The 23618-nt window shown below is 37.7% G+C and overlaps 1 protein-coding gene across 1 annotated transcript in view; it reads left to right on the top strand.

The window, feature by feature from the left end:
• EPHA3 (EPH receptor A3) overlaps window positions 1-23618 on the top strand; it is a 232470-nt gene that overhangs the window by 55371 nt on the left and 153481 nt on the right. Inside the window, exon 3 of the mRNA XM_050908784.1 lies at window positions 22512-23172. Coding sequence (XP_050764741.1) covers window positions 22578-23172 — 595 coding nt within the window. The 5' untranslated portion in view covers window positions 22512-22577. The remainder of the gene's footprint in view (window positions 1-22511; window positions 23173-23618) is intronic.

Genomic DNA, 23618 nt, shown 5'->3' with positions numbered 1-23618 from the left:
CATATAGCTGTATAGTGTGCAGTGTTGTGTTCTAAGATTTGATGCAGAGGATCATTTCAGCACAGGTACACCATAGTCCTCCACAGATACATGTGCCACAGGTGATGGGGATTAGTCATCACTGTAAGGAATATCATCTGTCTCCTTATGATTTTTGAAATTATTTACTTGCTGGATGGTTATTCTGCAGGGCTGAGGTCTGTTGAGTATTGCTTTTCTTTTAATGTGCTGTCTGTAAGACAACTAGCCAGACTTTTAGAATGAAGCATGCAATGATGGGGCATGTGTTAGCATGCAGTTGTCTTACAAGATCATCATTCATATGTTCTGACTCCTTTTCAACTTGTCACACCTCTGTTTTACTGAGGGGAATTCTATCATACTGATATGGTTATGATCTTTCTCTTCCCCCACTTTAAAAAAAAAAAAAGAAAAGAAAAAAGTATTTAAGTATTTCCCAAATACTGACCTCAGCTACATCATCCCAGAATGAGTAGAAGCCTGCCCATTGTTACAGGGCTCTCTCAGGCTTTGTCTCATACTTTTCTCCATCAAAGCAAGTGGCTGTGTATACTGTTGATGACATGAGTTTGGCCACCCCCAAAAGTGATTTGGGTTTTTTGGTTATGCAGAGAATGTCTCTTTCTATTTGTAAAAGATACTTGGTCTTGTCTTTTTTTAAAAACCCTTTCTTACATGTCTCAGTTACCTTATATATGCCAATGACCACAGAAATCTGTTAAAGACCAAATTGTCTTAATTAGGAGAACAGCTGGATATGCTTGCTTGTACTGTTCTTTAGAGTCATGAATAAGAAGTTGTTAGATGCAATCTCATTTCATTCTTCCCTACTTGGATCACACATGTGCAGTCACCCCAAAATTGCTGTCGTGACTGAATTAGCACTGTTTATATAAATGACTGCCAAGTATAGCCTGGAAAGAGTTAACAGAAATTGTGTTCCTACTATGAAGTGAGAATACCTTCCTTGCTGATGAACGATGGGGCCCTTAGGGTACAGACTTGTGGAACAGAAAATGTTGATTGCATCTGAGGGATCACAGAAGAAGGTGTCTGTGAAAGTGCTTTTATGTAAGAACAAAAGACCTTGTACAGGTATTCTGTACAGACTCTTGTTTCTCGTCCTTGGTTTGGATCACAGTTCTCTCATCATAATTTAAAGAAGCAACTTTGTGACCTGTATGCATACAGATGCTATAAAGTGCAGTTACCAAGTTACCGGTTTAACCTTAAATCACCTGCAAACTGGTACTGTTTTACTGAGGTTTGTGCTGTGCTTGCTGGTGCTGTTGCTGAGATGGACAACTTCACGTGCACGGTCAAATGGTTTGTGCCAGACACAGGATGCTCTTCTGAGAATCAGAATGAGGTCACTCTGTAAATTACGTAGGAAACCAGCAGTGCTGGATCCGTTATAAGCTCTTTGCTGCAGTGTATAGAGTGATACCAGTGCGGAGGGGGCAGTAATCTAGAAAGCAAGTATGTGGATCTAGGTGTCTTTTTACCAAAGCTAGCTGCTTATGTTTGGGTCATGGTGAACTGATGATGTGCTTATGGGCAGGGGAATCCAATTTTGCTAAGTAAAAGTTCCAAGTATGTTGTTCCTCCCCAGGTGCAGGACTTTGCACTTCCCTTTGTTGAACTTCATGAGGTTCCTGTCAGCCCACTTCTCCAGCCTGCCAAGGTCCCCCTGAATGGCAGCACAACCCTCTGGCATATTAGCTATTCCTCCCAGTTTTGTGTCATCAGCAAACTTGCTGAGGGTATGCTCAGCCCCATCATCCAGATCATTAATGAAGATATTGAACAGGATTGGACCCATAATTGACGCTTGGGGTACACCGCTAGTTACTGGCCTCCAGCTAGACTTTGTGCTACTGATCACAACCTTCTGAACTTGACTGTTCAGGCAGTTTCAGTCCACCTGACAGTCTGCTAATCTAGCCTATACTTCATCAGCTTCTCTGTGAGCGTGTCATGGGAGAAAGTGTCAAAAGCCTTACTGAAGTCCAGGTAGACAATATCCACTGCTCTCCCCTCATGTACTAGGCTGGTCATTTCATCATAGAAGTTTACCAAGTTGGCCAAGCATGACTTCCCCTTGGTGAAGCCATGCTGACTCTTCCTGATGATTTTCTTGTCCCTTGTGTGCTTGGAAATGGTTCCAAGAATTAGTTGTTCGATCACCTTCCCAGGGAAGCCTGTGGTTCCCCAGGTCATCCCTACTCCCCATCCCTCTGTTCCTGCCCCAGCCTTGGAACTGGCATTAACACTTTGTGATCATTGATCATATTAGGCACTGTTGTGGCTTTATTTAGGGGGTGGGGTTTTTTTTTTTTGCCTTTGGTTTGGTTTTGGTGTGGTTTTGCCAGGTTGACATTCAGATGGATTTTTCCCTGTATCAGCTCGCTGCATTGCCACTTCAACACTAATGCAGGGAGCAGAAGAGAAGGCAGGAGTAGGGCAGAGTAGAATCAGCAGTTAAGCTGTTGCAAAGCCATGACTTCAGTTACTGTGCAAGTTCAGTCAGGTTTCCATGTGGTCGTTGGAGGTCACACACATTTCTGTACTCTTCAGAAGAAAAAGACATCAGAGAGAGAGTATTTTGGCAAGGTATTTTGTTTGTGGTGTTTTAATTTCAGCTTGGTGTTGCAGTGGTCAGACAGTGTTTTTTTCTGAAGGACAGTGTCTAGCAGTAAGCGAATTTAAAATTATGCCTTAGATCATTATGTTAGACAATCTTGAAAAAAACACACTCATGTCCAAAATATCCCATCTTGAATATTGCAGAATTGTCACTTAACCTAAGTTGCCACGCTCTGCCTGTGGAGGTATCCAGTTTGCTGTAGTCAGACTATGGCTTGGCTCCAAAGAACATGAGTGTATTGCCTCCATATTCTGTCACCTTCACAGCCTGCTGATTTAATTACGAGTTGCCTTCCTAGCTTTTAGAAAGCTGCGTGAATTTGCTCCACCCCCTCTCTCTCTCTGGCCTTCATTATATCTACTTGCTGATCCAGACCTTGGTCTCGCTGCTTCTTCCCCACACTTCCAAGTGGCTGGGAATAGTTCTTGTACAAACTACTACCTTTCTGTTTACAATGCCTGCTTTTTTCCCAACTTTCATTCTTTGTGTCTAAGTCTCTCACTTGATTCAATTACAGCTTTCTTTCCTCGACTCCTTTGTCCATAATAGCTTCTGAATCATACCCACTTTTGCACTGGGTTTTATATCATCGTTTATTCTTTTCCTTTTTCTGATTGCAGCAGCATTCTTCTTTCCTCATTTCTTGTCTCTTACTAGCCTTCTCTCTGTTGCCTAGTCTTGTAGGCCTGACATCCTTTTTGTTCCCACTTTTTCTCTCTCACCTAGGCTTCTGATACTTTTAACTTTTTTTTATATTTCTCTAAAATCTGTATTTTTGTTTTCTTTCTGCTTGGAAAAAATATCCTTACCTTTTGAGATAGAGCAGTACAAACAATTTATAATTTGTTCTATGCATTTAGGTTTCTTCTGTAAAAAAAGTTTGTTCAAACTGGGATCATTCATAAATATAATTTGAATGTTTTGTGTGTACAAATTTCAGCTGTGGGAGGCTCACAATGAGACTTTCTGTGTGATTAATCACATACATTGCATGCTGATGTTTCTGTTTCTTTGCTAAGATTACAAAAACTTTGTAAAACATCTGCCTAGAAAACTGTTTTGCTTGCGTTTCTTTTCTGTCCCCCCTACACCTCTACGAAATAAAGCAAAACTATTGCTAAAACCAATATGTAACACCTGAACAGCAGCAGCAAGAGTGAACAAAGACTAAGTTTGAGCTTTTTTTCTAAGTACTATCTGCCTGCTAGTGCAAAAAGAAAAGAAAAAAACACCCTCAAGAACAAAATTACAGTTTTATACTTGAATTCAAGAACCTGCATACATGAAAGGTAGTATAGATCATAACTAAATTGTGCTTTTACTCTCTTGTCACCCTTTTTCAAAGCAGAAGGCTTTTGTCTTTTCTTGTCAGTCCAGCATTTTTTGTGGGAAACTGAGCTTTCATAGAGTTAAAAAAATGCTTTAATTAAAAGAGAAATTACAGTACAAAATAGATACATGTGGGATATATAGTATGTCCTTTATAATGAAAAATGATGCCTCATTATTTAAAAAAAAAAAAAAGTTCTTGTATTATTTTTAGCTACTTGGGCTCTCTGTCCACACAATTATATTAGCAATACTTCTAAGTCTAAGCAATGTCTTCTAAGACATGTAAATAATATTTTGTCATTTTCTTTCCAAAATCTCTACATATAGTGAATGAAATGTTAAATCTGGATAAATTAAATTCAGGCTTGTGAAGCATGATTTTTCAGTATTTTCACTGACTTTTTATATTCAATTTAAGTAAATAATTGCTGATTTATCAATAATGGCAACAGAATGATTTTCCTGTTGGAAGTATTCTTGTTTATGGAGTGAAACAGGTGCAGTGTAATTACAATAAACACAGTTTTTCATTTAGTATGAGATAATATTGCATTTAAAATTAGCAGACCAGAATATTCCAGAATGTTTAATACATAAATTATAAAACTGCTGGGCATAAAATGTATTTAGCATCACCTGCATAAAATACTTCCAGGAATTCAAAGATATGTTGTGGCTTTTTAGTTATAAATCCTGCCTTTTTTTTTAATATATATATATATATATTTTTTTTTTTTTTAATTCCTGACGAAATGGAGACAAACAAATTTGTATTTTGGGGCTATTTTGGGGGGCAAATTACTATTTTCATGACAGAACTTAGTCTTACCACTTGAAATTTTGGTATATGAAATATGGGGTTTGGTGCCATCAAAGATAATGTGTATATTTAACACTTTATTTTGTTGCCTAACTCCTTTGGTTTTGGATATTGCACCATAGAGGTTCATCAGTAATAATTTTATTCATTATCATTTCAAAAATGGAATTCTGTGTGTTATGGTTATCAGCTTCCTACATTCTTCATCTCATTTTCTGCTGTTGTAAGCTGTAAGTGGCATATGGGGTTCAAGCTGTAGTTCTCATTTCCCAAAACATTACCAATTAGGATGTTGGCTCTGGGACATGTGAATATGAAACAACTATGAAATGCACTTTTGAACTTTATTGCATATCAGTAAATCTGTATTACTAGTTGTATTTCATGGGTTATAAATCAGTAGAGATACTGAATTTTTCCTGTTTCCTGTGGCTTGAAGCACATTCCAAGTGTTTTCATGTGATGGCTTTCTCACTAGGTCCCATCCATCTCGTAAGAGAGAGTTCTGATTCGAGCAACGGTGAGGATTCTTGACAGCTCGGGTTCTCTGTTAGAAATGTGTGGGCTTTGAATTTCGTTCTTATAGCATGTTCAGATGGACACTGGGAAGCAAGTGACTAAAGCTGAAGATCTGAAAGACAGTTACCTACATATGGTAGCTTTCCTAACCAAGTATATTAAAATGTAATTTTTATCTTCTGGTTTATGGGACTTCAGAGACTTAACTCACATAGAAAGTGTGCGATGGGCTTATCTCAGAGGTCTGAGATTTAGTCTTCTTTATCAGAAGCATAAATAATTTGACACAATTCCTGACCTTTGGGCAGGAAAAGCCGGGGGAATGAGATAGCGTGAAGGTTAGTTTGTCTCTTATCCTTTGAGTGGTGATTCACCCATTACTGTTGAGGTCATTGTCAGGACAATGTGGAAGACCATATGGTTACTACTGCGGGGTTACCTTGTGGGCAAATAGAGGGCCTCATTGTATTCTGGTTCTGCGTAAACTTTAACCTCTGGAGCCACAATTCATCAAAATAAATAAAACAGTGAAATCCTTGTCTGATTCCCCACCCACCCACGCAGTCACAAATGCAGGGAACGGAGTGAAACACACTCACATTTATCGATACATGTTCCAGCAGGCTTTCATTTATGTTTAGTGCTGTGGTTTGTGGAAAAAAAACCCCTCTCTCCTGTGCAGTTGTTTTCATCTTGAGCTTTTCACAGTATGTAATCAATGTCTTACTGAGAGCAGTGCAAGGTTAAGGTTTTTGTTTGTTTTTTTTTTAACCACAGGACCTAGAAGTGAGGCAATTTGAATGTTTGAATACAAAACCTGCAGTGCTGTATTATTGAGTATGTTTATAGCCAAGCTAGTTATGGCAAAGAAATGAAGCTTGAGTAAATAAGTTATAGAACTATTTTCAGCATTACAGCTAAAGAGCCCTGTTTAGCTTTAGAGTAATTCTCTGAACGATATTTAATCTCTGCAGTAAGGTATTGATAGTACTGATAATAATTAGTGTAGCATATCACTTGAAGCACATTGTGCTCCACTGAACCATAGTAAGCTAGAAAATGAAATATAAGCCTCTTATTTACATACAAGGTCTTATGGAGAAATTTTGTTAGTAGGATTATAGGTCAGGAGTTTGTGTTCCTGCTAATGTTTGTCAACCTCCCACATAGTAAGTATACAAATATACCTATATAATGAGATTTAAATTTGAGGTTCTTTGTGAGGCTTCTCTAAAATATGACAATAATTTTAGTATTACATATATCCTATTCCCAGGAGACCTTTGAATCCTCCTTGGGCTTGCAATGACCTATGACCTAGGTCTACAGCAAAGATGCTGTGCAAGATACAGGTAACATGGTGTGAACAACAGATTTCTTTCAAGGGTTTTTTTTTTGTGTGTGTGTTTTTGAGCTATTTTATCTAATGAGCTTCTGTTTACCCAAGACTGAACCCAAAAGCTGCCCAATGGCTATAGGACTATGGTTAACTGTTTTTCTTCCTACATGTAAAACTACTGATTTCCATGACATGCTTACTTTTTTTTTCAGTTCCCAATGTGTACACCTTCTCAAATAATGAATGGAGTTTTTAGAAAATGATACGTCTCCGACTTACTGCTATAGTATAGAACTGTGAAGATTAGCTAATGCCATCCCTCCTCAAGAGTCTTCAGTTAAAGTCCTGGTTGAGTTACTTCTGTTTATTTATCTCATATTAAATTAGGCATGAGTTCCTTTTTCATCCCTGGCTTGACATATGAAAAGTAATTGTTTAATAATGTTTCAGAGCCTTGAGAAATTAAGAGCAACTTAGCCAGAGGTTGAGAAGATATCTGGACTATCTCCAGAATTCCCAGTCTAATTACTTTCTTCTTGTTGAACTGAAGTGAATTTATCTTTAGAAAATATGAAATGTCAAGCTATGAGTTCCTGTATTAAACATGTTTTTCAATTAAAATAACTATGGAAATAAGTGCATAGAACTAACTTTTCCTAATTGGATGGTGAGAAAATTAATTTCCATAGAATTACAGTAAAAATATAATAATTATCATTACTCTTTTGACCCAGCAGTTGACAAAAGAATAATAACCTTTTTAGAGGTATTTTTAACTTAGCTTTTGAAGCATAACGACTCTTCTCTGATTTCAACATGCACTTAATTTTCAAGACCCTATGTGATAGTACAGGTATTACTTTTTAAATCAATTTTTATTTATTGCCATTTTTGCAGTACTTCTCAAACAAGGGATTGGAGGAGACAATGTTATGCTTTTCAGGTACATCTCGTAACTATTTCTGGCTTATCCCCATTAAAGGGAAGGTATGATGGTAGAGACAGGATTTCCGATGTTGTCTCCTTTAAGAAAAGAGTGTGTGTCTTGCCTTCTACAGGAATAAAAAGGGAATCTTAGGCGGAAAAATGTTGGGTTTTATTGTCTTATTATAGGAGGATCATAGTATTAAGTACTTCACATACTTTGTTAATGGCAGAGCCGCTGATGGACTTTTGTTAACCTGTTGTCACAGGTTCAATTAGTTGATTCTGAGCTGACGTAGGGAGGTGGGGGCCATGTTAGTCCTTAGATGAGACCTTTTGTGTACCAGACCGAAAGCCATTCTGTGTGGGTAAGGATGCTGGCTCTGAATCCAAGCCTTCCTCAGTGCCTGAATAAAGAGGTTGAAAGATAAAGCTCTTAGTGTACAGCTAAGGTAAGGGAGGCAGTGTAGGCTGTGGTCACTGCTACAGCTGAAATATGTGGCAGGAATGCAGGAGAGGTAAGTCTGGACACTGGATGAAGATCTGTATGAAAGGGAGCATCTAGGCAATGGGATGCCATAGCTGTTTGCATCAGCTGAGTTGAAGGTGAGGCTGAAGAAGTGGCTGTTAATGACTAACATTAGTGTACACCTGGTTTCTACTGGTAGTCATGACAGTGAACTTTGTCATTTAAATAACTAAATAATGCAGTTTTAAATGAAAGTGCGAAATGATGAATGAAAAGAACGACTCTTCAAGTTGTTATTAAGAGATGATGCTGAAAATGGGAGCTTGGAGATGTGTGAGTGTGGAACTCTGCGTAGCTGAGGAATATCCAAAAAGAGCATTGCCGTGTAAAAACAAAACAAAACAACCCAAATGCCTCTAAATGATGGTAATTACACTGAGCAGCCTTTTATGGAATTGACTGTGGGCTCCATCTGTCATGGAAGTTGTTTGAGTTTTCAGATTAAAGTTACGAAGCATTAACTATGCTTCACTCACGCTAATTAAACTTTCCCATTTCTAGATTAGTTCTCCATCTAGGTTGTGCCACGGAGTTGAAGAAGGTTTCAAGGGAATCAAGGTCTTACAGGGGGGAAAGAGTCAGTACTTGCCTTTCTCTGTTTGCTGTGCAGGATTACATCCAGTGGTGTGATCTTAAAGGTGATTATCATGTTGGAGGCCACAGATCCTGAAGCTGCTTGTAACGGGGCCGAACTCTTTGGATTTGCCAACCCTCTTGACTTGGAGGGAAGACCGCTACATTCAGCAGTAATCTGCTGCACTGTTACTTTGGCAACAATGTAGTGGCCTTGCTAACATCAAGTCTGCCAGAAAGCTGGTAATAGGGACACAAATCTTAGAGCGTGTCCATAGGGCAATTCTGTTATGTTTGCATTCTCAGGTGCATTGTACTCACCTTCCACTCAACACAGAGTTAATCTGCTTGAGAGAGGTAAAGTTGTCCTGCACATGCATAGAAGAATTGCTCGTGGGGATACATATCACTTCCGGACTGGCTGGTAGTGTCTTGACTGTTTTCTGGAGTGATCTAGCACTTTCTGTGGAATGAATAATGAACTGCCTCCCCGCCCTGGAAACCTGTGCTGTGTCCTGTCTCTCTACCTTAGCACACTGTCCTTGCCAATTTCTCTTTATTCATGGTCTGTGGAAAACACTGGTTGAAGGCTACGTTGGTCTCAGAGCAGCTGGCATAACGATGCCTGGTATTTTTTTCTGTTCAGTTTTGCACTTGGAAAACAAGCAAATATTGTTTGGATTAAAGAAAAAAGCTATGTAAAATTTGCTCAGAACTCTGCATCCATCTTTGGTTTAATCATCTAAGAACAAATCAGATTTTCTGTTGGGAAGTATGTATTTGTGTTACTTGTCCTTGTGCAGTAGTAGTGGCAATTATATTTATTAGCCCTAAATATTAAACAGCTGGCAGAATTCCATTGTACATAAATAAGACATTTGAGACCTGGAAGAATGCCATTTCTAATACAGCCAGCTGGTGCTTTTTACAGTTACATTCAGCACGACACTACTGAATTTCACTGTACATTCAGTGTTGTGTTAATGACAATAGGAGAACATGGGGTGGTTTGGGATTTCTGTAGGAAATGCCATTGTATAAAAATACATTGTTTTGAAAGACTGACTGTACCACGGAAATGCTATATTGTGCACCTGTTTTGTGCGTTTTGATGTAAATACTTTTGTGTTTATGTGTTTTGCTGGCAAATACAAAGAACCAAACTGCAGAGGCTTTTCAAATGTGAATTTTTAAGTGTTCCTGTGCCACAAATGTTTTTCACTTTCTCTACTGTGGTGGTGTTTTCCTATTTAAGTACTGGTTTCATGCTTAAAAATTCCTGCTTGCTGCTGCTTCTGAAACCATTTGCTAATGGTTTGGGTTTTTTTTATGAAGGCATGATAAGTAATAACTAAAATAGTAACAAATCTCCCCACTATTAATTTGTTCCTATTCTACGTATTAGAAAACTGAGGCATAAATGTGGACAAGGGGTGTTTTCAGATTTACCTAACCAGCAAATAGTTTGAAGAAGAACTGGCTTCTTTCCATTCTTGAATGACTATGCCATGATCATTTCTTTGTAAAGGTTTGCCATCGGTACTTATCTGGCTACATCCAGAGGTGGTGCTTTAGGTGAAGCAGAGGATAATACTGGAGGACCTGATGCTTTTTATTCGTATTATTATTAAATATTAACAAGAGCTTATTGTTACGAGCCATATAACTGAAAGTGTTATGTCTAACGTGAAGTGTGAAATCATCTCTAATTGTAATTACTGAAGATGCAATTTTTCACCAGATTGGCATGTCCACAGCCTTGGATGAGTTCCATCTTGGATAAAACTCTGCTTGCTGAAGTACCCATTGTACGAAACATCTGCTTATTTCCATCTCTGAAACAGCTACGCTTAAAGGCTGAATCTTACCTAGTTTGTACAATGCTCATGGGTGAAAGGTTCTTTTATGTGAGCGGTAGTTCAGTACAGATTTCAACCATGGGGACTGTTGTGTTGAGAACATCCCAGAAAATCTGCTTAACCTGTGAGATAAATAAGATTGAAACCTGTTTCTCAAGGAGACATGCAGCCTAGAGAAAAATAAAGCTGTAAATGTTTTGCTTGTCCAAGCTCTGAATGGGCATTTGAATGCTGGATTCAGATATCTGTTAGAAAGTCAGATGTTTTCCTCATTGTAGTGACCTTTTTACCTCACTGTGATTTTAGAGGATTTTGCTTGCAGACGGGTGAGAAGCAGCTGTCCTTATAAGTTTGATGATGAGGTACTCAGCTGTCTAGCCATTAGAGATGGAGAAAAAAGATGGCTTTACTTATCTTTCTGCAGTTTGGTTTGATTATTAGTCTAGTATTCCCATGGTAAGGTGTGTACTCTTGCTTTCTCAAATATTGTGTGTTTATGTGTGCTTAGTACCTATAACACAGTTGCACTTATTTCTTTAACCCTATTTATTGTGATATTTATGTTATTTTACTTCCCAGATGAAACTTCTTTAAAAACTAAGAGGCATTAGTGCATCCAACACTTTTGGTGTTTTTGTTTGGAGAGAGGAAGAGGGTCAAGATTTATGTTAAATTATGTATGTATTTGTCATGCCTTGGTGAAATGAGGTTTATTTACTTTGAAAGATATTCAGATCACTGTGGCAATATATATTGTGCTGTAGTTAGCAGAGGATGATGCAACTGTAGTAGGTAGAGAGAGGAGGTTCTTGTCCTTTCCACCTTCCTCTGTGTCTGGTCTTATTTTTCTGACCAGGCTATGATTCTGTGGTCACATCATGTGACACGGTTTCTCTTCAGTCCCCTATCAGGTCATGTGCCAGGCACCACATGTTCTTGTGGGGAGGGTAAGTGTGCGCTTGCCTTTTTTTTTTTTCTTCTTTTTTCTGAGTTTCACTATTTTGACTTTGCTTATAGTAAGAGCAGAAAACGTGAAAAAACAAAACAGGCAAAAGGTTAGATAAGATTTTTCCATTAGATCTGGTTGTTTTGGATAATTTGGGGTAAATTTAGAGCTATGCATTGTATGGCAAAATGCTATATCTCAGTTTTTGTTGGCCAAAGTTAATATCTGGATACTCTTAAAGAGTTTTGCATTTCACCTGAGCTCTCATCAGACAAGAAATTAAGGTTTTATCTTGTAATTCTGAAACTGTTTTGCTTAGTTACGAAGAAAATCCAGCTTTTAGGTTGAGGCTATGAACAAAGTCTCCTGAATACAATGATATGCTGTCAGGTGTGTTTCATCTGCTCCCACAAATGTGAAGAATTCAGTGTATAACTGAACAGAGAGGCAGAAGAACAGTGGAAATACTAGGTGGATCTTAGACTGGATATTGCTGCATGTAATTTTATACCAATATATCCTCCATCCAACCTTACGTTCTCTCTAATATGTTTATTTTCTGTCACAGTAGAGCTTTTTCTTTTAGCAGTTATGACTGGTTGATGTAAAATCATACACTAGTAAAATGGCATTAGGAGAAAGTGTACCAAAGTCTGTGTCTTGGAAAGGTTTATGCTGTGGTAATGATAATTTCACTGTGTGTGTAACTTAGTCGGAAAACTCTTGCAATGCAACTTCCTCTTCTTTCATTTGCAACTTAGAAAAAACTAAAAATAAAAACTGGGGGGGAGACCCAGTACCCGCAGGTAATTTCATTGACTTTTGAAAGCCAAACATAGAAGAAAATTTCTATGGTACTTCTGATTTGGGAGTTTAAGAAATTTAGGATCATTTTCTGCCCTCTGATCTCAGCTGATTGGTATTTATGGGCCTTGTATCAGCGCCTTTGGTGATGTTATGAGGAAAGTGTTTTCATATTGATGAGCTGGTCTGGAATGCATTCTTCTATGATACGGTCATTACAGGGTTTTTGTTAATAGCAAGCTTTCAGAGCTCTTGCATCCTGTTACTATTTTGTTAAACTTTTATATAGTATGTGGAAGGTTCCACTTTTCATTTAGACTTGAATTATTTTATTCCGAGTCTCAAGCTGTCCTAAAATGTGTGCTAATTTTTGTTGGCTGTTTGATTTCCTCACTCCTCCTCAGAATTTTGGCTGTTATTTATAGAAATCTCTCCTTGAATACATTTTTACTTTCAAGTAACTGAAAAAGTTCTTCGTGTATTGGCTATGAAGTTGAGAAGGATACATTAGAATCATGTTCAACATATGTGAAAGCTTGATTCTCTTACTGATCTGAATTTGGACATATTTAATGTTACAGTAGAAAAGTCAACAGAAGATCTAAGTACTAAAACAAAGGAGGCATCGAAGTTATTCATCTTGTCTTAAATCCTACAACCTTTTTCCCAAATGTGTGCTTCAGCACAATGGAAATGTTTGAAATATTGGACAGTGTACGATAGAGAAAGAAAGTGTTAGACTGAAACATATATGTTTAATTATGATATAATTCCCTATTATAATACTGAAAGATTTTTAGGTCAAATTCTCTTATGCAAAGTTCTTTTAAAAAAAAATAAAAATAAACAATACAAATGTTATTTAGATAAGTGGTGAATATTCCCATGCCTGACGCTTTCAATCTTGGCCTGTTATGTTGCTATGGTATAAAGTATGTCAGATGTTTCATACTTAACATGAATTATATTTTCAGTTAATTAAGGTGACAAGCACAAAGTTGTCAGAAAATGACTTGTACATCTTTTCGGTTCCTCTATAAAGATGCAAATGTCTGTGATGGTTTGTCTTTTTTGTTGTGGTTTCTCTCTCTGCAATATTATTTCTTCAGTTGTTAGTCCTTTCTGAAAGTCTTGCTTGTCACAAGGCATCTTTCTTAGGAGATGGAGTTTTATTTGAACATTTCAACTCAGGCTATGCTGATGCTCATATTAAAGTTAATGGCAAATGTCCCTTGAGAACAAGATCAAGGATTCTTAGGCAAGTGTCAGATATACACCAAAAAGTAAATGAAACTTTTGTATCAGTGAGGATTAATTTCCCACACTTAAGATAAATAGTAGAGAGCATTGTGTAATGCTGAAGGATGCTTAACAATTACAGCAACAAATATACAAAACAATTTGTTGTAGTATCAACTTGACAAGAATGTCATTGGAACTGAATTTCTTTGGTTAAGAATGTTTGTTGGTAGCACTTCCATTTTCCAAAGAAAGAAAATTAACTTAATGTTTATACACTTCTGGCACAAAGAAGTATCATTCTGGAAAAACTTGGGGGGGGGGGGAGTCAAATACTTCTTTTTTATGTTGATCTCTTATTTCCAATGGAATGAACTTTTCACCAGGAATGTCTACTTTGTACTCATACTCAGGACTTCTACTGAACTGCCAGCTGTAACTTTTTTCCTTTTGTTAAAAAATTATTAATTTCATATAAAATTACTCACTGAGGAAAATACTAATTCTAGACATTCTTAGTATAATATAGAGTAATATCTCAAATGCTTGCTAATCAGTGATCTCAGTACTTATAGGAATTGAACGTGTATTATGCAGCTTTGGAATATTTCAGCATTTTCCAAGTGCTGCATGAAACTCTCATATGCTTAACTTTAAGCTCATAATAGAATATTTTGACCATTTTGATTTTCTGCTTGCAAATATAGATTTTTTTTTTTTTTTTTTGTGTCTATTAAAACCTGAATAGAAATGCATAGTGTCTACAGTAATCTTAGCAGTTTTAAATACTGTGCTTGGCCTGTATGTGAAGCCATTGCCTTCTTTTTAGCATAATCTCTGAAGAAAATGGAAACTACACAGACGTGTGTGCACTTAAGTGTGTGTATATACAAGGGAAAGGAAGATCCCACTTCATAGTTTTTGAACTCAGAGGTGAATTTTAACAGTTTCACAGTAGAGCAGAGGTCTCCAAAGGCGTAAGTCCCTACAAGATTTATGAAAATAAGCAACAGGAGGAGAAGAGGAGGAAGAGAGACAGAGATGGCATTAATGCTCCCAATGAGGAAGAGACTTTTTTGCACTCACCTTCTATGAGACAGCAGAGTCCATGTTGGAGACCACGCATGAGAGACAGATTTGTAGGAAACTAGGCTTCATGAATTCTGTTGCTCATGGCATGGCTTGTTTGTTTTCCTCTTTATTGTAATTGCCTGGCAACCAAGGGAGGGAAAAAAAAGAAAAGATTATTAGCCGGTTGGTATTCTGTCAGTGAAATGTTGAAAAGTTGCATGCACTGACTATCTGAAATGTGAGATTCCTATCATAATGATCTTTTTGTTTGGGAAGGGAATTGCTTGAATAAATAGCAGAAGGCAGAAAGTGTGCATACATGGGAATGCATACTTTTCTGTCATTGCTCAGCAAGGCATAATAAAGGTGATTACCCCCCCCCCCAGCTGAAAAACTGTACTGAATACTAAGAGCCAGTAGATGAGAGCAGGGTCAGTTTTCAGTATTAGAACAAAAAGTGTTTTTCAGGTAGAATTTGAATGGTGGTTCTGTAGAGGCTTATGTGAACACCTCACAGATAGTGAAAAGTAAATACACTGACAAAAAATTAAGAATTTTTAAAAATTAGTTCAGAAATAAGCAATGATTTAAGTGCTCTGCTCAGCAAGGGTGGGGCATCCTAGCACATGAAGATGTTTTTGTGAGGTTTCAAAGTCATTTGACTCAGTTACTATTTTTCTTCTGATTTCTCAACACTGTATTCCCAGTCTGTGTTCTAGCATGCACAGTGGTTGTGTAGTTTAAGGTATGTTCCATCTAGCCACTATTAGAATTATTAATTTATGTTAAAGGACAGTTGGACATTACTTGAAGTGATGCTTATACCAAATCATACCATATACATCATCACACCAAATTTCTTAAAGGAAAATAAAATTGTAAATAAATATTGTTAGACTGTTGCCTGAGATTGTCAATAGAGTCTCCAGGAGTTAGCTGCCTGGATTCCATAGGAGCCTTGAAAAATTATCAAACTCCATTTTTAGTAGGAGTTTTATAGTTTAGGAGTTTTATAGCAATGTGACAGTGAAAGATAAAATGTAGTTTATTGGAATTATGCAGTTGCATATGTGTTGTATTGTAAATCACAAAATAGCTTTCAATTTCTTAATGTAAACTTAAGATTTTTGATATGAAGGATAAAAAGCCACAAAAACTGAAGTATGCTACAGGAAGGATGAAAGAATTGAGGAGATCACTCAGGTCCTAGATTCCCACGTTGAGAGGAAACTTTAGTGAGACTGCTCATGGCATCCTAGGAAATGGCCTACATTCACTTCTGTACATTCCCTTTTGTAAAGAAAGTGGAAGAAAAAAAACAAAGCCAGAAGTGCAGCACACTCTGCTAGATCTGTTCTGGAAAAGAAAATCCTTTCTGTCCCAACTTTGTCAGCCAGTATGACTGGAGCATACGAGTTAGACCCTCTCACTGTGGATCTCAGAGATTTTTCTATACCACTGAAAGCACTCTCTTGTTTCCTGCCATTAACTGTATCCAAAGAAGATTTAAACAATGAAAAGCAAACAAAAGAACACTTTCCAAAAGCCAAATTACATGCTGAGGAGGGAGTGGTGCTATGGCACTTCTCCTGGACTTGTTTCAAAAGTGTTGAAGGTGCCTGAAAACATTAGGGTAATATGATGTAACTACTGCATAATAATGTGAATTTAGAAATGGTGGTCACACCTCTAGTCCTTCCCTCTTGACAATAGGAACTAATCCAGCACCCAGAGCCTCATATCACAGCCTCAGATTTCCAGCTCCCCTATCGTGCTATCATAAAATCCTTGACAGAATTTTATAAATCTTTCGTAAAAAAATTTGGATTTATCATCCCTATTGGACTGCTTGAAAGATAGTCCTGTAGCTTCATTCTTCCAGTATTTAGAACCCAGCTATTAATTTCCAGTGTAACCATAGCCAGGACTGTTAAATAGCCATTAGTTCTGTAGCTGCTCGGTACTGAAAGAAATGCCGGTTGGGACACTTTTGAAGCGTAATGGACCAGAGTTACCCAAGTAATTGCATGTAATTGCAGTGAGAATTAGGTTTGAGCCCCACCAGTGTCTGATTTACACAATATAAGTACAGGTCTTCAATACAGTTGTTCTGCCAGCATCTCAACAGATTTACTTCAAGTTCTCAGCCTAACTCCCACCAACGCCCTTCCTCCTCAATATTACATAGTGCCAGTTCCTTCCTTCCTGGCTCAGGTAACCTTCTCTAGGTCTTTCCTAACTCCTGGGAAAGTGCCTGTGCCCAAATTCTCTGCAGTATTTCTCTGCTGTCGCTGCTGTGTAGTCTACCTGTCTCCTTGTGACAGCTTCTCCTTCATCTTTCTTCTTATTCCTCTGATACCTTCTGGTTTATCTTTTCCGTCTATCTGGAGGATGAAAACGTAAACTGTTCTTATTTTCTCTTAGCAAAGCCTCAACCAGATGAAATTTTGCATGGGAAAATGCAGTATCCTCAGAAATAGATCTGTCATCTTTTGGGTTCCAAGTGGGTTTCCATGGTAACTAAGTTTGGGTGGCCATACTTTCTTGCTGGATGCTTTCTTATCCCTTGCATTACATTCTTGTTCCTGCAGAAATACTAGTGGTTGCATGGTTGCATGACGTACTGTTTACAAGAGCTGATTCAATAGAAATCAGCCCCCCACCCCACACTAGTTTTCCATGGGATGGGAATAGTTCTGGGAAGCTGAAGGTGGGAGGAGGGGAAGCTGAGACTGCACCAGACTGGACTCAATGCATAAGGTGAAAAGAAGCATGTCCCTTTCTGCCATCTGGTTGCCCTATATAGAGTAAATATCTGCCTTACATCTGAAGTTTTCTTTCAGTGTGTCTCATATCTCTGTTGCATTATGCTCTTTGCATTTCATTGTCTCATTTCCATTTTGGCTGAATTCCTCTTCATGACTTTTCCATCTCCTATTATTTATTATAGCTACCTGCCTTTTGACTTGTTCAAGCCCTAGCTATCCAGGTTCCTGCATACGCAGAATGCTGTTCTTTTCTTTGTGTACCCTAAGATAAAAAGGCTCATTTTAATTACAGCATAGTAATTCTGGACTCTTCTTTTAGCTGATTTACCCCCCACCTTCTGGTAGATCAGAATTTTCCTCATGTTTTTAAAATACCTTAGATACTTTTTGTTTCTTTTTCTCATCTCTGTGCATCTCTTTGTTCCCTACAGTAAGGGCACCTTTTCTGTAGCTTTTATTGTAAGGAATATCTATGTCTTCTGTTATAAGGAAGATCTATGTCTTCTATTATAAGGAATATCTTAGGTTTTTTACACTCTGCTTTTCTCTAAGATTTGAAAATAAACTTTATCCCATACTTATTCCTGTTTATATATCTCTTCCTTTACTTTTTAACTCCTACCTTGTTATGTTATTGCAGCTAGCTGTTTGGGAATATAGGTCAGAATGATGCCTGTACAAAGTAAAACTGCACTGAATACTGTAATATGGAATAGGCTATGTGGCGATGCTGCACAGGAGGTTTGCTTCCTATTGCTACTTAGCCTCTTAACAGTCAGCATGTTTTCATGACAATACCTTTCTATAAAGCCAAAGTATACATTCTCAACTACTAAAGATTTGTTTGCTTATTGATTTTTATTCTTTATGTAATGATAATAGATTTTTAGTGCTGAAAAGAAATGCTGAGAGGCATAGTCTTGTTTGGGTACTATCTGATACTTTGTTCTAAAAGCAGCAGAACTCAAGTGCAGCATAAGGGGGAGGTGGGTCTACAAGAGCAATATTGGGAAAAGAACAAGAGATGCTAAAACAGCACGACTTTGCTTTAAAGAGGATATGCATAGTCTCCCCTTTGTCTGAAGTGGGCATGAGTTTGGCATTTTGCAGCAGTAAAACAATATGGAGCTTTTTGATTATGCATGTTCAGAACACGTTTGGGCTGAGATGTCCTTATAAATGATGCCTCAAAAGACCTATATTGTAGGATGCCCCATGAATGTAATGTATAAGGATTTACAGTGAAAGAGTGCTTGCCTTCATTTGAGCCCCTGAAATCAACACAGGAGCAATTGACAATAGTGATTAAATAAGAAAACATTCAATATTTTATTAACCAATACACATTTTCTTTTATGTTTTTTTCTCCTTAATTCCATCCCTGGAATAAGAATCTCTCTGTCTTTTTTTTTTTTTTTTTTTTTTTTTTTTAATAAAGTAATTTTGTAACTACTGTAACTTTACAGAGCAGGTTGAACACATGAATTACAAGTACAGAAATAAAAATTAAAACAACTACCAATATAGGTGTTTGAGAAACCTCACTTAATAGAAAAAAACACTCATGGGTCAGGGAAGGGAAATTGTCTTGATGTTCTTGATTGTTTAGAATTAAAATCACTTGGGGATGGCAATATGATAGCTTACTGGGAAAAGTTGCAATGTATGAGCAATGCAAATGTACTGCTTGTTTTTTAGTTTGATCATAATAATTATTGAAGTCACAAATCTACTTAAATCTGGTACATGTTCTGACTTGGACACTCTTCCTGTAGTTTCAGTGACTTATTTCACCTTAACTCTTTCTAAAGTGATAGCTGCAATCTCCATAATTTTATAACAGTTAAAGTATTTTGGTCAAGTTAGCACCCAGTATGAGACTGGTGCTTCCATTCAGCAATGCTTCAGCATTAAGTGACAGATTTGAAATTTTGTTGTTTATGTAAGTGGACTAACGTGGACTACAATTGTTTCCAAGCAATTTGGTCTTCATTGCAAACTAACGAAGTGATAATTGTATGTTGCAACTTCTAGGTGAAGAACATAGTAGTGGTGCTACCTTTGTTGTGCAATTCATACGTCTACATTCAACTGTCTGTGTAAGCATGTTGGATAAGAAACTTCTGAAAAAAAAATTGCAATGAGACTTGTTCAGAAAAATAACATCTGCTGTGGAGATGTTTTAAATTCTGCAAGATCCCTGGTTTTGTTTCTATCTCCCACTGGACATGTAAAATATGTTGAACTGATTAGAAATTATATGGAAGAGATAATAAGTAGATCACTTATGAATCAGTGTGAGCTGCTTTAAATGTCCATAAAATTAAGTTTCATTATATAATCTTATCTAGTTTCATCCAGTTGTTGTAACTGCATTTTTATTTGTCCAGGTAAGACCTGTAGTTAAATAGGTACATCCAGCTTCATGGGAGGCAATTATGGCATCTGAATGGCTTTTTGCAACAGGATTAGATTATTGGCTCAGAGGCTGTACTTGTGCAAGGACATCTGGTAGAGTAGGGTCCTCCACTCAGTTTTGGGAACTTGGCAGAGGCTGGAAGCCAGGGTTCAGCTGCCTCTAATGCAGGCAAGAGCTCATCCTTGTACGATGGGCTGCCACGTGGCGCCCATCTCTCAAGTGGCTATGAGCTCTAGTGTAGTAACTTTGAATCAGAAAGTCCCTGTACTGCTAGCTGTCTTTGGCAGTGTAGCATATTATGGCTTGCTGCAGCATTTCAGCTGCTGTATACACATCCAAGATTGTGTTTTTAACTCTGTTGAACTAGTCAGGAAGAGATAAAACTTGTGTATAGTCAGATCTGTAAAGTGAACTAAAATAAACTTTGTTTCAATTAAAGGAAGAGTATTTATACTGCATTTATCTACTGGTTTAATAACATGATTTAAAACCACATCTTCAGTGGTGCGTGGACAATTTCATTGTGCAGACCTGCTCTTAGTGATATCACAACTTCCTTAAGTCAGTGGGTTGGGACTGAGAACTCTCAGATGTTACTCTCATGTGGCCACTTTTTTTTTTTCTTTTCTCCCTTTGTATGTGTATGTGTCATGCATGTGTTGTAAAAGCAGGAAACTGTAAAGACATTTAACACTTCTGTACCTCAGTTTCTTTGTCAGTATAGTGGGAATAGTACTTTCGTCTCCTAATATTTGCTCTGCAGTACACTAAGGTCCTGCAGGAAAAGGTGCTTACGTAAAATGAATAATTGTTAGACTGACATCTTAAATATAACATTGGCGTGACTTGATCTTTGAGGGAAGATGTTTTTCAGGTAGAAGTTCTTCTTTGTCTCCCTCCCCCAAGAGTGGCAGTGATTTCTCACAACGTACTTAATTCTGTCTACTTCGCATCTCCAGTTTTTGTACTATGCAGCAGCTCTGTTTGAAGTTCTGCTGCTCCCCAGCTGCACTGCATCTGGTTGCGTGGGGCAGCTTTTGTGGTTTTTGCAGAGGCTGTGTATGTGGGTGACAGCAAAGCAAGGGTTTCTGTAGCTGCTGTGCTACCTTATGCTTTATTAGTATGCGCTTCATTATCACAATAGGAGTTTACCTCTTTTGTTTGTGTAACTAACTTTGAAGCATAGAACAGAAGATGATAAGGCTCAGAGGGATCTTACCAGTGTGTATAAATGCCTGATGGCAGGGTATAGAGAATATGGAGCCGGACTCTTCTCTCTGGTGTTCAGTGAAAGGCCAACAGGCAATGGATACAATTGGAAATATAGGAAATTCCATTTAAACATATAGACCAACCTTTTTACTCTGAGTACAATCGAACACTGGCACAGGCTGCCCAGAGAGGCTGTAAAGTCTCCATCCTTGGAGCTATTCAAAAGCCTGACTGGACAGGTTCCTGAGCAACCCGCTCTGGCTTACCTTGCATGAGCAGGGGGTTGGGCTAGAAGATCTGGAAGGGTTTCTTTCAGCTTCAGTGGTGGTGTGATTCTATAACAGGTATTGTTCATTGTAAGAAGTTTTAATTCTAGCGCTTTAGTGGTGAGGCTCTTCGTTTTGTATTTTAAGACTCTGAATATAGAACAGCTGCAGTTTTTGTGTGGATAAAAGCTGAAGAATTATGACCTTAAAAAAACAAAACAAAAAAATTGGTCCTAGTCATCCGTTCAGGGAGAAAGCGAAGAAAGATGCATCTTAAGTCATTGAGTTGTGTATGGTAAATAACTAACAGTAAATACTTACTTTAAGTACCCCTGTAAGGTTTCTTTTTTTCCTGTGATTGGTAAATATTCCTCTCCAGTAAGTGTAACTTCAGAAATCGTCTGAATGGACTGGTACCTGAGTAATTCACAAATAGGAAATCCATTCCTTCCCTGTCTGGGTCAAGTAAGTTTGTCAGCTGATGACTGATGTAAAAACAAATGATGACTATGTATTCTTCAAAAACCATTTTAGCGTCATAGCCTATATAGTCCACAGAAGACTTAAGTAACCAAGATACTTATGGTAAGTCGGCGGTAATTTTTAATAACTCTGGAAACTGGGATAAACTTGACTGTTTGTCCAGAGGACATATATCCCAAGCAAAATCAATTGTCATGCTTTGAATAAATTTAAAACTGTAACATTTTATTATGACTATATGGAATTTCAGTGGGAGCCATTGGCTTTTGTTTGTAAGATTGTAAATCTTGTTTAATCTTTGAAATACAACTTGATTCTAACAGTGAAAACGTGGTGGTGTCCTAGCGAACCTCCTCTGTTTGAGGTGGGTGTGGTTGTAGTAAAGACATGTTGGGATCAGGATTGAAAGGACAGCACTGCAAGTTTAAGAAATCATAGGTTTTTAATAATGCAAAACAGCTGTAGCATCTCTTTCATGCCGCCTTGAAGTAACTTGGTAAAAACTGACTTCTTAATGGTGAATTCTGTGTTCATTTAAGAAGTCTATATGTTTTAACAGGAAAAAAGTAAGTGTAAGTTCAACCAGACTTTGTTGTCTATTTTATAGTGATGTCCAAGCAAAGTGATTTTTTGCTTTTTCACAGCTTTTGTCTCTAAATGTGATTTTTATTAGTATAATCATTAATCTTAAAATGTTTCCCTTTCTCTTTTTTCTTTCCTTTTTTTTTTTTTTTTCCCAGTGGGAAGAGATTAGTGGTGTTGATGAGCATTATACTCCAATCAGAACTTACCAAGTGTGCAATGTTATGGATCACAGTCAAAACAATTGGCTGCGAACAAACTGGATTCCACGCAATTCAGCTCAGAAGATATATGTGGAGCTCAAGTTTACCTTGAGGGACTGCAATAGTATCCCTCTAGTTCTGGGCACTTGCAAAGAGACCTTCAATCTGTATTATATGGAGTCTGATGACGACCATTTGGTAAAGTTCAGAGAGCATCAGTTTACAAAGATTGACACCATTGCGGCTGATGAGAGCTTCACCCAAATGGATCTTGGGGACCGAATTCTCAAGCTGAATACAGAAGTCCGCGAGGTGGGGCCTGTCAGCAGGAAAGGCTTTTACTTGGCTTTTCAAGATGTAGGTGCGTGTGTTGCCTTAGTCTCAGTGCGAGTGTACTTCAAAAAGTGCCCTTTCACTGTCAAGAACCTCGCCATGTTTCCAGATACGGTACCCATGGACTCCCAGTCACTGGTGGAGGTGCGGGGTTCTTGTGTCAATCATTCCAAGGAGGAGGAGCCACCCAAGATGTATTGCAGTACAGAAGGAGAATGGCTAGTGCCCATAGGGAAGTGCTTGTGTAATGCTGGCTATGAAGAAAGAGGCTTTGCGTGCCAAGGTAACAATGCCCTCCATGTTCATAGTTCAATTATTAACAGGGGCTTCACTTTATGTCCCTACTCTGTGTACTGGCTTGTGTTAATTTTCTCCAAATTCTTGAAAGAAATAAATTAGTTCATAAAATTGCCATGGAAATGGGGTTTATTTAATCCTTGTAAATAATGTAATTTGCTAAAAATATTTGATAAAGGTCAACAATTGATTTTTAGTTAATACAATGTGTAGCAAATCTAGCCTCTCTTACCACTCTTGGACTTCCTTTCAGTAGATTATAGTTTTCTCAAATGCATTGTTTGTGTCAAAATATTTGATTTTTTTTGTGTGTGATTTTTTTTTTTTTTTTTTTAAACTTTGTGGCTTGATGTATAATTTTTGCTACTGAGCTGTGTTGATTAATTGGGATTGGTCAGAAAAAAACAGGTAGCATTGTTTCGGGTAGCATAG

The sequence above is a fragment of the Gymnogyps californianus genome, chromosome 1 (assembly GCF_018139145.2).
Source record: "Gymnogyps californianus isolate 813 chromosome 1, ASM1813914v2, whole genome shotgun sequence".
Taxonomy (NCBI): Eukaryota; Metazoa; Chordata; class Aves; order Accipitriformes; family Cathartidae; genus Gymnogyps; species Gymnogyps californianus.
This window is presented reverse-complemented; position numbering and strand designations above follow the sequence as displayed.